Source organism: Manis pentadactyla, chromosome 10, assembly GCF_030020395.1.
Source record: "Manis pentadactyla isolate mManPen7 chromosome 10, mManPen7.hap1, whole genome shotgun sequence".
Taxonomy (NCBI): Eukaryota; Metazoa; Chordata; class Mammalia; order Pholidota; family Manidae; genus Manis; species Manis pentadactyla.
The window spans coordinates 15446306-15461207 of record NC_080028.1 but is presented as its reverse complement, the minus strand read 5'-3'; the positions used below and the strand labels follow the sequence as shown (position 1 = coordinate 15461207).

The following is a 14902-nucleotide window of genomic DNA, read 5'->3' as shown; positions in this document are numbered from 1 at the left end:
TTTTTTTCTAGAACATGATATTTCTGCTCCTTCATTTGCTTCTTGGGCTTTAGCCCCAGAATTTTTATATCCTGAGATTTCATTAGCAAGAGAGCTACTGCAATCTTTCATTTAGACATGCATGTATGTCACCGATATTTATTGACCAGGCACTGTGCTAGGCACCTGGGATACATGGGTGAGCAAAACTGATGAACACCGCTTTCTTGATAGGATGTGCTTTTTGGCAAAAAGGAAGACAAACAAGGGAGGATTCGGCCACTGCCGCTTTGAAGCGATCGGGGGACAAGACTGTGAAGACTGACCAAACACAGATTCTGGAAAGAGCTAGAATGTAAGCTCTGAGAAAGCAGGAACCCCATCAGTCTCTTTGCCCCTCTCTCCCTATCGCCCAGAGCGCAGCGCTGTCTGCCACACAGCAGGCACTCAATAAATAGTTGCTGAATGAAGAATGAATCCTAAAACAAAAATCTGTCCCAGGGCTCTCATCTTACAATAAGCTAGCTGAAGCCACAGAAGTGCATATCTTGCCCAAGGATACAGTGGCAATGGTGGGGCTGGTCCCCCAAGTCTCCTGAAAACATCTCCAGACTCATAATACTCCATTCAACAGGTAGTCATTGCATTCTTAGCACATGCCAGGCACTGAACTTGGCACTGGGAAGACATAAATAAGTCACAGAATAATTGAGATCACAGAACAAAGTTCCTCTAAGTGCTATTTTCACAAGCTCAGAGACAGTTTCTCTGAACTTCAAGTGTGGATTTGGGGGGAGGGGGGTCTACCATCCAGTGTGTGGGTTAAAAACCCAAGCAGGAAGCCACAAAGCTTCCAAGGCTCTGTACCCATGACAGGCCAGGAAGCCCAGTGGTTCAGACCACGACCCTGAAGTCAGAGCCCTAAATCCCAGGTCTGTCACTCTGTGAATTTGACCTTTTGAAGACTCTCCTTCTTTTGCAGCAAAAAGAACATACTAATAACACAGGTTCAAAGGAGAGAAGGTGTGTAAAGTAGTCGAACAGTGCCTAGCACACACTCATCCCTCAACAAATGTTTCCTGCTATTATGACTGTAAGAAAGGATCCTCTTTCCACTCTGGACCTTCCTATACACTCACAAAGGTGGATATAACTCAGTGGAGATTTCCATTTATTCCTCTTCTCTTCAGGGTTTCTCCAACCAGCTGTGTGCTCGTCCACTCACACACTGGTTCCCTTCCAGAGTGTTCCATTTGATGCTGCCTGGGAAACAGGTATCAATTAACCAAAAGGAAGATGCAGAAGTCAGCACATCACTGCCCTGCCTTTCGATGCAAACACACACACACTGGGCTCCAAGCTGCCCGGGTCAATGGCATGTCATTCTCTTCCCTCCCATTGCTCCCAGTAGTTGGAAAAAGAATTCACTTTCCAATTTCCTAAGAACTATACAAGGTGATTATGCGGCATCAAGGACCACTAAGAGTTTCTCAGTTTGTGGGCATCTTTTTAAATTGACACTGAGAAAGTCAAGTTGGCATAATGTTTATGCTTGATGCAAAAGAATGAAATTCTGAGAGATTGAAGCAAAAAAAAACCCCCCACACACACACTAAGAGAATCTGTCTTCTTCAATGCACAAGCTTAAAGGGGTAAGTGTGGGCAGTGAAGATGGGGTTGGCGAGTGACGGGAAGAGCTCACCAAATACCTGAGTACGTACATTAAAACATGCTACCTGGGAGTGCACAGGGAACACCTGCTTCAAGAAAAAATGACAAAGACATTTCTACTCCTGGCTGGGAAGCTACAGGGGCTTGTAGCTGAGAGCTCAGAAGATGTGACTTTCATCTTTGCCATCATTCCCAAGTTATCTCTGGTGTGGCCCTGGGCCTCCTTCTGGGGAAGTGGGGACAGCACCAGCATCTCTCTCCGTGGATGGGTCTAAGGATAACCCTGAGGCCTGGCAGACACACGGCGCTCCCTCAAGGTGAGCTGGATGGACGGATTGGTTGACTTCAAGGACGAAAGAGCAGTCAACATCAGTCAAGTCTTCTTTTTGAGTATGGCTGCCAAAAACATCTGTTGCTCTGGGAAAAGGGCCCCTCTTTGGTCTTTTCCTCATTCCTACAGACTTGCTTCCTCCCCACATGTCACCAGCCTCAAGGAGCTGAGCTCTCCCTGGATGCCGAATGCCCACCATCGCTGCTAAAGCCACAAGGAGGAAAAACGTCACCTACAGGGAGACCCGAATGCACGACTGAGAGCAGAGGCAGCCACGGGCTCCGGCCTCACTGGGACCAAAAGCAAATCTCCCTAAACTCAAAGTATCTAAGGAATGAGCAAACATCCCTCCCTCCCAGCAGCCCAGCAGACATGGGCTCGTCCTCCTGCAAATCCCAAATAATCACAGCCAACATTTCCTGAGAACAGGCTACATGTCAGGCTGTGTTCTCGGCACCATCCCTGAATCCTTAGGACAACCGAGGAGGTGGGTTCTACCATCATCGTTCCATTTTACAGGTAAGAAAACTGGCAGGTTCTTTGAAAGCAAGAATGTTCTATCCCACACAGAGTCTAGTTCAGGATCTGCCTCTGAAGCACCTGCCTCGGGCTGACCAGGAATGTATTTATGTCCGACGCAGGATGCTGAGAAGGCCACCCCAGTGCAGGCCTGCGCTCCACGCAGGGAGATTCTCCTCACACCGGCCAGAGCCTGCACCCAACGATCTGAAAAGAGTTTTGAGAACTGAATTCACAGACTTGCCCTTCCCCCAACAGGGAGACCCTTTTGCAAAAAACCAGGCAACAGGAAATGAAGTCTGCATTTCACTAATTCCATGCAGTGAATCCCAGGATTCTCTTCCTATGAGCTGACTGGGACCTGGAGAACATTGTGTCTCAGCCCCTCAATTTACCGGTGAAAGAGAGGGCTCAACACCAGGGCACCTTCTGTGTGCGCTGCACTGTGCCCAGGCTGACCCACACACACAGTCAGTGGAGACCTCGTCCCACCTGTGCCGGGAGGGCCCCTTCCAAGAATGTCACTGGGAGGATGTGCTGTGGGCACACACTTTCCTGAGAACTCGACTTACAACTCAGTGATCTTCACAGCCACTCCCATTCCACAGATGGAGAAACGGACCCAAGCTGGACATCTCAAGGTCACGCAGGAGGCTGGAGGAGGGCTCTCCAGCCAGGCAGCCTGGCTCCAGAGGCCATGCTCAGAACCACCCCATGACTCCTTTTAGATTCGTAGATTGGATGGGCCCCTTCCCTTCCACCATCCAGTGGAGGATCGGTGTATGAGCGCATCCTTTGGCCCTTCGCGGGAGTCATTCATGAGCTGAGCCCGATTCATAATGAAATGACAACAGCCAGCAGGGACCCCTTCTAACCCGCAGCAATCAGCCGCCTTTGTGACTTTCGAGCCACAGGAACATGTGGAGGTTGACCTAAGCGGGAGGGAATGGGGCCCTTAGGAAATAGTAAGACAAAGAAGCAGCAACCCTGTCTTTAAACTGGGAAATTGCCCTTGAGCCAAACTGCGCCCTGAGTCGCTTGAATACCACTGCTCCCTCTCCTTCCAGGGAAGGAGGGAAACCACCCCAGCGGCCTCTTAGCACCTCCCGCCTGGAAACCTCATGCTGCCTCTCGATATCCCTAATGAAAGCAAACCGAGAGTAATCCTTCTCTGGAGTTGAAAAGGCAAATCAGGATGGTGTTTCTTCCAGACATACATTAACTCCGGCTTACAATTCTTAAAGTACTTGATTTACAACCCCGGGAGAGTGTTTAAAAACCTTGCAAATGCACTTTGCATCTGAAGCTTGCCTACAGCGCAGAGCCGGTCACCAGGGTTTCTCAGGGGGGGACTGGAGTTCCCGGGGAAGATGTAACAGTGTGGGGCTAAGGGGGCGCAGAGCTCCGAAGATCCAAAGAACTTGGGGAGCAGCTGCCCTGAGTGGAAAACAGGTTCCCTCCTCCTCTCCTGCCTGCAGCAGAGCTACACCAAGGGGTGCTTGCAAAGGGGGGCTCTCCACATCCGCCTGCACGGTGGCGAGGAGAGGGTAACCCAGGGAAGGAGGATGGGGGCGCAAGCTGCCCCCCCCCATCACAGAGCTGACTCCCCTTCTCAGGGTGGCCGGTGCGCTGCTCACACAGGCCTTCATTCCGTCTCTCCTACTCACTGGGCACCTACCACATGCTGGCCACGGGCCACAGGCCAGGATCACCGTGAGTGAGACTGCAGGGGAGGAAGAGCAAGGTGTTTGCAAACAAATCGTCAAGCCCACGTCAGTTCACACGCTCTGAAGGCAACAGGGCTGAGACAGAGGAGTAGGAAGGAGGGAGACTGGACAGGAGGGCAGGAGCCTTGAAGGACATGGCAAATGCAGTTTAGTCCACTCACCACCCGTGGGCTGGCTTTAAGTGGCGAGAGCCATGACCCAAGTTAAGACCAGCAGGAACTCTATGCTGGTACTTCCTCCCCAAAATAATGACAGGAGCTCTAATTTTCAAGTGCCTACGATGCAACAGGCTCTGGGCTGGAAGGTTCCAAATCCTGTCTTCTCACCACAGTCCCACTTGGTAGGACACTGGTAGATGAATTTTCCAGATGAGAAAACAGAAGCTTGGAGAAAATGTACAGCTTACCCAGGGTCATCTAGCTGCCGAGTGGCAGGAGGAATCTGAACCCAAGTCTGTCTGATTCCACAGCCGTGATTTCTTCCTCTCCACCTCATTTATATACTACCTTACATCATTCTCAGATCATTCCAGATGTATTAAGTATACACCCCAACCAAATGCTCGTTATCTCAAAGGCAGGGCTTGTCATATCCACCTCTGAAATTTCCCACAGTCCTGAGCACATTAGTAAGCACTTATTAAATCTACCTGGCTTATTGCTAGATTGTAAGGAAAAAAGGTATGCCACCCCCAACGTGTGCTGTGCCTTATGTTATGGGGAATCTTCAGCCACCGAGTAGTGACAAATGGTAGCTAACAGGAATGATGAAAGCCCCTTCCCCAGAACTGCAAAATAGGAATGCCCAGGTGGCACCCACACAGGGCACCCAGCTGAAGGGGAAGTGAATGGCATCCAGTTCTCAGGAGCCACCCATCTGGGGGCTGCTTCAGGCCAGGAGGGGAGCCTTTTCAAATCCACCCACCTAGAGGGAGGCAGTTCTCTAAGTCAGGCAAATGTGCCTTTCAGATCAGCAATGGCCAGCGTTATATTTCTTGCACTCCTACTACGTGCCAGGCACTGAGCTAAAGGTTCAGCTGCACCACATCCTCTCGCTGAATCCTCTCAGATGAGAAAACAGAGGTTTAAAGGAGATTCATAACTAGCCCAAGGCCACACAGCTGTCAAGGGGAGGGATGGAATGTGGATCTAGATGGTCTGGTTCCTGGGCTTGCTCTGGACTGTGGCACACAGGACACTATTTCCCACATCTTACATGATGAGCATGAGTGTTCTGGGGACCCCAAGGTTGGAATCTTGGGGGCCCGAGAGACATGAGCTTCCACCCCATCTCCACTCCCCACCCACCACCCTGAGCTCCAGGTGTTTTTTAATACCAGCTTTATTGACATATCACACAATGCACCCATTTAAAATACACACTTCAGAGGTTTCCAATTTATTCACACAGTGATGCAACCATTATTACAGTCAATTTTAGAACATCTTCAGCACCCAAAAAGAAACCTTATACCCACTAGCAGTTCACTTTGCTGCAGTTGGAAGTCCCCAATCATTCCCAACCCGCTCCAGCCATGGGTGACCACTAATCTATGTTCCCTGTCTTTGGATTTGCCCGTCTGGGACATGTCACCAACATGGAATCATACAATATATGATCTGTCACTACGGGCTTCTTTCACTTAGCCTAATGTTTTCAAGGTTCATCCACATTGTAGCATGCATCAGTACTTCATTCTTCTTACTGCTGAATAATAATCCATAAATAAAACTACAGAATGGATCATAAATACTATTCCATAAATAAAATGAACATGCCACATTTCATTTACCCATTCATCAGCGGGTAGACGTTTGGATTGCTTCTACTTAGGATCGCTCATGAATCGTGCTGCTACGAACATTTGCACATTTCTGGGCAGACATGTGTTTGCATTTCTCCAGGGAGACCTAGGAGTGGGATTGCCTATCCCCATTTTATCATGCAGTTAAAAGTTTACCAAAGACTCTCACTGAGAAGTCAACATCTGGCTGCTCCTGGGCCTTTTCCAGAGAATTTTATCAATACAACCAGACTCCACTCACGGGTGGGTCATCCGGCCCAGGCCCTCCTATTCCCGGGGCTGGGATCCTCTCATTCCTGCACCGGATTGTGTTGTCTGGGCCAGTGTGAAGATAAATGCATTCTGCTTTAAAGCAGATACTTCACAAATCATAACTTACAGATGTTCCAGGACTTTTATGTGGGAAAGACAAATGAGACTTAAGCTGTCTGACTCTGGAGCCACTGAGGACAGGAAGCCATGGCCAGGAAGCCGACAACCCCTAGACAGACGTCTTTCTCTCTCTCTAATGAGGGTGTGAGCAAATGTAACAGAAAGAATTTGTGCACAGAAGGCTCTGCTTAGGGCTGCAGACTTTGCTATATAACCTGCCATTCATTTCCAGCCATTGACTGTTCTTCCCCAAAATTCAGGAAGCTCCTGGAGATCAGAGATGATGACCTACAGCCTCTACATCTGCTAAAATATTCCCTTGCTCAATGAATTCACTTCAGTTTCATCCGACAAGCCTTTGCTGAGGGCCTACGGTGTGCTCGGCACTGGGTGCTGACAGTAGGTTCAGCACAGCTAGACAGGGCTTACCAACAGACAAGACACCGTGTCTCAACCCTTATCTCCTGCTGCTTCCCAGAAAGAAGATCACGACATCCTGGCATGACCTGGGTGGATTTCTACCTGCAGGCAGACATGTGAACTAGCTGACCTCTCAAGGCCCCCTAAGGACTCCAGAATCTGAGGCTGCTTAAGGAACAAACAACTCAGTGTGTGTCCAGATGGAGTCTCCCAGACCTGATTCACTACAACATACTCATGGCACAGCAAAGATGGTTGTCCAGAGGCAGACATATCTCTCTTCTGCAATGGGGTTCTGATCCTTATCTTCTTATACATCACCTCTTGTGAACACCTCCAGGCTGGCCTCACTGCTCCAAGCCAGCACATCGGACTGATGGGCTCAGAGCCCCACTGTGATCAGAACCCAGCTCAGCCCACCTAGAAGGAGGGATGTGGCAAGCTCTCTGCATTCACAGGGCCTGGGTCCAAACCCTGGCCCTGCTGCTGTGTATAACCTTCCCAGGCTAGTAAATCTCTCTGTGACTCAGTTTCTTCATCTGGAAAAATGGGATAATAACAGAATTGTTAGAAGAATTAAATCAGTCCATATATACCTGGCATGTTAGAAGCACTCAAGAAATATTCATTATTATTAATAAATGTTATTATTATCACCCCCGTCCTATCTTACCAATCTCGCCTCCCTCTGTGCCTGCAGAAACCCTGCATTCCGAGCAAGCCGGCCTGCTCAACCTGGAATCTGGCCTCTGCCTGAAATGCCCTATATTCCAGTCTTCTGAACCTCAAATTCAAGGTCACCTTCAATAGCACTTGTCCTCCCTAGCCGTACAGCATGCCATGGCCCCTTCCTGAACAGCAACAAGAACCCCCTCCCCCAAGGAAAAGAATCACCCTGTGGCTGGTCTTCTGGCACCAGGAGCAAAGCACCATGCCCAATCCAGAGGTCACCAGCTGTGCAACATAAGGAATTCCTCATCTCTCCAGCAGAGTGGGGTTTCAAACCAGACTTGTTTGACACTGTCTAGCTGTGTGCCCAAAATATCCCTTTCCCCATCTATTAAACGAGTCTACCCAGAGTACACACCAGTTAGGGTTATCATGATAATTAAATAGGAGAAAATGTCAGTGCAAATCACCACAGCCTCTCAAAAACATAGGCTGCTAGTGATCACAGCAGCACTGGCAATACACGGGGTGGGTGTTTCCGTCTAAGACCAAATTCAATTTAATGAGCTAACCTTCAGTGAACAACATTCCAACCTGAAAATCACCTGAAATAATCGAGTCCTAGAGAGAGAGGTACTCATGGCCTACTAGCTGCTTACACTGTCTCTTCCACCAGATTGTTAGCAACTTGGGACTTAATCATGTCTGTATCCCCGTATTTAACATGGTGAGAAGCATATGGGAGGCAGTAATAAATCTTTGTTGAACTGAACAGAATTAGTTCAGTATTTGTAAGTACATTTTGTCTTTGCTACTAGATTATAAACTCTTTAAGAATGAGGATCATGTCTTGTTCTAGTAAAGATGTATTAAATGAATGATGGAAACACACCAAATGGAGAATCAGGTTGCTTAGACCTGGCTCAGTCACTTAACCAGCTGTGCAAACTCAGAAAAGTCACTTAACAGTTCTGTGCTTTGTTTTTCCCACCTCCAGGATCAGAAGTTTGGATTACCTATTTGCCACAGTCCCTTACTCTCTGAGACTGGATTTGGGCCTTGGCTGCAACCTGGCCCCCCTGACACCTTGTCCATGACAGGAACACACCCCCTGGTTCTGCAGGCTGGCTTACTAAATTACCCCCCTGAACTGCAGTTTTCCAGCACCAGGCTATGACTAACTTTGGGCCAGTGCATAAAACCCCCATTTTTGGTCAAATCAGTTCCCTCTGTGAGTGAGGATGCCCCCCCACCCAAGCCAGAGCTCAGGTTCTCAGGGACACACACTCTGCCCAGCAGTCTTGCCCCTCATGTGCCAGACCCTCCACCACAGACTCCAAAGACCCCACCACACCTCACAGTGCTCACAAGACAGAACCTGGTGCAGACGGAAAGCTGAACTTGGCCCTTGACAGTGAGGTGATCACATGACATCTCTCCCCAAAATGTTGTTTGGTTTTGGTTTTGGTATTTTGGCAATATTTTGTACAGCCTGAAGGTCCAGGGAGTTTGGCTCAAAGAAAACGCATGCCCTGTTACCACACGGGTGCCGCTCATTGGACTGCTCAAAGCTGTATCAAACCAGAAGTTGTACAATAAACAAAGCCCAAATTCAAGGCTTTACAAATACATTCAGATCCTATCAGAATCTGGCTGTCTTGGCTTCTTACGGGCCCGCTTCTCTAATTAACCTAGCATTCCCTAATTAACCTGAGAAGTTGATTATTTCCCCTATCTCTCTCTGAGTAATAGAGGCTAATCGTTCAATGCATCTTGTCTCTGATGGTCTGAAAATCTAAATGAAAGTCCAAGTGGGATGAGAAGCAAAATCTCCTAAAAGAGGAAACTAAACTGGCTAATTTCCCCTTTTGAGGAAATCATATATAGATTATAGATGATTTTATTCAATTCTCCTAACACGTCCATGAAGTTGGTATTATTAGTAGCCTGTTTTACAGATGAGGAAGCTGAGGTTTCAAAAAGGCATATAGCCTGTGCGAGGTCACAAAGCTTGAGGATGGGTTTGAATTTGAATGTAAGCCAGGGCTCTTAGCCCGTCTGCAGGAGTGCCTCTCTGCTGGGCTTATTAATTTCTGGAACGAGCCATTTTGAGTCCTCGTCTCATGGACATGAGCAGGCAGGGACTGCAAGGCCACCCTGGGAATGAAGAAGGGAGGATGCCTGGACCACACAGGGGGCTGGACCAGCTGCCATCAAGTTTCTGATTCTGCAACTCGCATTTGAGCTGCCTTTCACAGAACATAGATGATGGTGTGTGGTGTTCCGTTTAATTCTGCAGGCCTTTCCAGATGTGCGATTAAAAGCCACAACATTCTCATTTTTAAACACTTTTCTGTCTCTGAGCTGCTTTCAACAGGAGTGCTGACTCCACAGCATTCCAAGGACCGGACTTGCGCCACTTGCATTGGCAAAGCAGCTTAAAGCCACTGCTCCTCTGTATTAGGTGCTATCCGAGGCATGGGTGCAAACAGAAATAAAACATCACTTCAGAAATCTACCAGAAGGCCACAAAGACAGAAGTGAGACAGTGCTCTCTCAATTCTCCTCAAAAGCAAGTTGTAGATACATGGTGCATCCTTAGAACCAGAAGAAAACTCCAAGTTCATACTTGAGGTGAACATTTCTTACTGTTCTTGACAGATTCTGAGTCACCAAGCACTATACAGGCAAGAACAACTTGCTGACCAATTTTTTTGTGTGTTTGTTTTACTTTCTGTTCAGCCAGGCAAAGGAATTTTCCACCTGACAATTCCTGTTTCTCACTTTAGTTCTTACACCATCTGTGAGCAATGTGCTCAGCAGGGGGAGGACTCTAGGCCAAGGACACCTTCCCATCACCTTACCTCAGTTTTCCCATCTGCTTATAGCAAGGTTTTCACTAGGTGGTGATGCTAACATTCGAAGCTTATCTATCAAGTAGAAAGCAGCTTAGAGATTGCCAGCTTCTGAGCCTTGGATCTGCTACCAGATTCAAAATCTTTATACAATTTTTTAAGTAAAACACAAGGTCTAGCTGAAATTAATAGCACAATGGGAAACTGAAGGAGGGCTGGACAATAACACAACAGGACTCAAGTCTGGCGGCTGAGAAACGAGCTTCTTCCGTGCTCAGGGCGTCCCCTAGTGGCCATTTGACGAAATTCCAACAGAGTGTTCAGAGTTTCTGCAAATAAAAAAGATACCCACCCAAAGAGAAAGGCAGGCTCCTGTCTACTGCTGCAATCCCTTTCCTTCTAACCTAGTCTGTGGATCAGACAGCAAAACAAACGTGTAACAGGAAGCCCCAGTGAGGCTCAGAAAGGTGTCTGACATAAGAAAAGCTTCCATTCTTTCGCACAGCCTGTGCCAACGTTCAGACTTCCACGTCCCCTCAAAGATCCCAGACACACCCTTACCACTCAACCCCTCACAAGCTCACATCCTCAACCTGCAGCTCCAACCGCGTCTGTTTTTCATTATTCCACTCTTCAACTTCCCAGCGCGATTCTTCAAAAGCTATTAAGACAACATGAGCAAGGAGCTAAGCTTAGTTTTTGCTTATTCAACATCCAGCCTAGGGAGTATCACCTTAGAAGAAAAACATGAATGAAGTGCACGTTTCTCTGACTCTTCTTCCAGAAACCTGAAAGTGCAGACCTCAAAGGACATCTTTACAATCATCTCCTCTTTAAAATTTTTAACCTGTAAGAAAGGGCACCTGCCCAGACTGAACTCTCAACTTCTTGCTTGTTATAGAATTTGTTTATTGGAGACAGCTTAAAAATACAACAACATCTCAAATTTCCAATTAACCTGTAACAGACTTTATTTTTAAGCTGTAGGATAAAGCTGCACCAACCCAAACAGCAAAGCTTGCAACGAGGGAGTTAGGCAGGCATCCAAATATTCGAGAATTTAGGGGCTCAACTTTCTGATTTGGTGCCCCATTTTTTTCAACAGAATTGTCCCTGGATAGATGCAAAAGAAAAATACCAACATCAACCTACCACTCCATTCGACAGTTCATTTTACTTTTTTCCTATGGTCATTTGTTAAGTTTATAGGGAACCCTGGGTGCCAAAACACTCCCCAAAGTGCACACAAGGAGTGCAAAATTAGTTCCTGACTTTGGCCCTAAATCGATTAAAATACATCTGATATGCTTCAAACCAAAGAACCGCGTTAATTTTCTGCCACACACCACACAAAATATTTCTGCAATAGTCAGTCACTTTGAGCCCAGCCCTCTAGCCACAAGCAGTGTGGATTTCAAGGGCCTGTTCTGCAGAAAGGAAAATGACAACCAACCAAGTCTGGGACAACGGACGGCAGAGACTCCGAGGCATTCAAGGCGCTCCCTGAGGCTGTGCAAATGCTTTTGGAACCTTGGCAAGGTTTCAGCTGTCACAAAGAGTGGGGTAGATGGGCCAGACCCCTAAAGCAATTTAGTAGCCCTACAGCCAGGACCTGCAGTGCAACTGAGCCGGCTGCAACTCAGCATGTGTGAGGCTACTCCGGTCCTGGACATTTCAGTCCTCCCAGAAGCCAGACGCAAAACTGTCACCACCCTAGGCATGCAGCAGCCTTCGCTTTTGCTTCCTAACCTTCTCTCTTAAAAACATGCAACGCCCGCAGCATCAAGGGGATGCGGAGTATTGGTTGGGAGGATGCAGAGGCAGAGCTCACATTCATCTACAGGACACGGGACTTGGAGCACCAGGGTCTGTTCAGAGGTAGAGCAATAAGGCATTCCAGGACATGGTCTGAATGCATGCCCGCGAGGGAGACCCCGGCGGTCCTATCACTGCAAAGTGTTTGCAAATCATAAATACTACTTTGCTGCGGGCTGGTATAAAAACCCCCAAAATATGCGCAGACAGGATGTAACAAGTGTTTCGGAGAGAGACACGCCTGAGTCACGGGGAGCCTGGCAGAGTGAGGAGCCTGTCAGGGGGGTTCCCCGGAAGCCCCCTCTCGGACAAGAGAGCCTCCGAGCCGGCAAGAGAGCCCCCGGACAAGAGATCCTCGCCCCGTGCGCCCCCCGTCCCCAGACGCGTCAAACCTGCGCCCCTGGGGGTTTCCCCCACTCACCACTCGGCCCGAAAATCTCTCGGTGGCCCTCTTGACTTTGCCGTAGGTGCCTTTGCCCAGGGTCTCCTGCAGCTCGTAGCGGTGCTTCAAGTTGTGTTTGTGGTGATGCCGCTTCACCCCGTGCGGCTTCCTTGGCTCCGGGGCCGCCGCGGGGGCTGCAGTCGCCTCCGCCCCCGCCTCGGGAGGAGAGCCCGGCGCCCCCGGCCTCAAGTCGGGGCCATCCCCGGCCGCGGGCGCAGCGGCCCCCTCCATGTCCAAACGCGGGGCGAGCCGGGCTGGAGAGGGCAGAACCGGGCACCGCGCTCGGGGTGTCGGGGTCCCCGCCGAGGGAAGCCGGGGTGCGCTCAAAGTGGCCCCTGCAGCATTGGCGAGGCGGTCCGCCCGCGCTCGGCTGCGGCTCGGTCACTGGCGGCCGCGGGGACCGCACATCTGGCGCCCCCGGCGCGCTCGGTCCGCGCACCGCCCACCGGCCGCGGCGAGCTGCGGAGCGTCGGGAGAGGTGGCGGCGGTGGCAGCGGAGGCGGTGGTGTTTGCAGGAGGGAGGGGAGAGGGGCGGCTCCCTGCGCAGGAGGGGGAGTGTTATGCGGGGCGCCGCGCCCCCCGACCCCTCCCGGGAGGACGGCCGATGGGGCGGCGGAGGGGGAGCGAGAGGCGGCGCGGCCGGGGCTTCCCCCACCTCCCGGCCGCCCCCCGGGGCCACCCGAGCCGGGAGGGGGATGGGGGCCTGTCGCGGCTCGCCCTTTGTGCCGCGCCGTGGAGGCCGCAGCGGCGGCCGGGGGGCTTTGTCCTCGTTCGGCCGGGACGGGACCGAGGGGTTCCCAGCCCGGGCGCCCCCTCCCCGGGCGCGCCGCCACAGCTACCGCGGGCCCGCCGCCGCCGCCTGCTCCCGCCGCTCGGCCTTCCTTCCGGCTCGCGCGCGGGCGGCGGCGGCGGCTCGCCGAGCGCCGGGGCGGGAGGAGCGAGAGCGCTGGGAGCCCAGGGCCGCCGCGGCCCGCTCGCGATCCGGCCGGGGGCGCCAAGGGCCCAGGCGCCCCTTCATTTTCTTTTAGGTGCCGCCGCGGCCGCCAGGCCGGAGCTGGAGGAGCAGCTGGGGGAGGGGTGGCAGGGCGGGTGTTGGGTTACAGGCGGTGAGTCACGGGCCCCGTCAGCCGCTGGGCGCCCCCTTCCCGCCCCGCCGCGGCTGGCCCCCGGCCCCGGGAGCCCCCACCTCCGGCTGGCGAAGGGCTGCCCGCCCGGGGCAGCTGTGCTCCCCGGAGGGTCCCTGGAGGGGTGCTTTGACCCCGGCCCCGCGCCCTCCCCACAGAAACGCGGAGTCGGGGAGGGCGGCGCGGAGACAGAACCCGGGGCCCGCCGCGGAACTGCCGGCCCTCCGACACCTTCCAGAACTCCCGGCCGGCAGCCTGCGCAGGGAGGACAGTTGGGGGCATGGAAGAGATGGGGGCTAGAGGCGCTAGGACGGTGCTGGGCGCCCACCCTGCCTGCGAAGGCTGCCTTTGGAGGTGGGCAAACCAGGGACCTCGGGTGGAGCAGGGTCGGGACTGCTGAGCAAGAGGCGGCTTGCAGGCCTCTTGGCCCCCTTGGGCCCTGGGAGTTTTCCCAGGGCCAGATCCTGAAGATGGTCACAGCAACTGGTACCGCACAAGCTGAGGGTCAGGCAGGAAGGGCCTCTGACCCACCGCGGTAAGGCTGCCTGCTTCTCTTAGGATGCAGCAAGGAAAAAATAAGAAGGCAAGAGAAAAGGAGGCCTTTGGGGATTATTTTTATAAATGGTGCAATATACCAGACTGGGATAGGAAGAGTGAGGTATGAAGAATGTCTGGAGCCTTGTACAGATCGCCTGGTGATTCTTAACATGTTCATCAGTTGAGCCCTGCTCAACCCTCTGCAATCTCCCAGCTTCATCCCTTCTGCATGCCTGCTGTCTTCACTTCTGAACACCCTTATCACCTTACCCTGGACTCCAGCAGCACCCTGTTCTTCCCAGGGCCCCTCCCTGCTGTTGGAATGGCCCGAAACACTGCAGGCATCTTACCTTTCACTCATGTGCCTCTACCACACTCTCTCGTACTTGGTATCCGTATCCGCCCAACTTCTCTTCTACTGATGTTTGACACAAACCCCGCATCCCCTTCCTGCCTGTCCCAAGAGCTCTCCGGCTTATTGCATAACACAAACACAAAGGCCATGTCTATTCAGTGCCTATTCTGTCCACACTTAACAGGGCCTTCTTGCCCCCATCCTGGAACTGTATTCTGTGCTTACACAAAGTTTGTAGACATTATCATGTAGATTAAAGAGTCAGAGTGAGTAACCTGCCAG

The 14902-nt window shown here is 51.3% G+C and overlaps 1 protein-coding gene across 2 annotated transcripts in view; it reads right to left on the bottom strand.

Moving 5' to 3' along the window:
* The window catches only part of NUAK1 (NUAK family kinase 1), a 97364-nt gene that overhangs the window by 56553 nt on the left and 25909 nt on the right, over positions 1-14902 (bottom strand). Inside the window, exon 1 of one of the 2 annotated variants that reach the window (XM_036891069.2) lies at positions 12584-12973. The exons of the other annotated variant lie outside the window; for it this stretch is intronic. Coding sequence (XP_036746964.2) covers positions 12584-12835 — 252 coding nt within the window. The 5' untranslated portion in view covers positions 12836-12973. Of the gene's footprint in view, positions 1-12583; positions 12974-14902 lie in introns of those variants that run through there. 2 annotated transcript variants of the gene reach the window in all.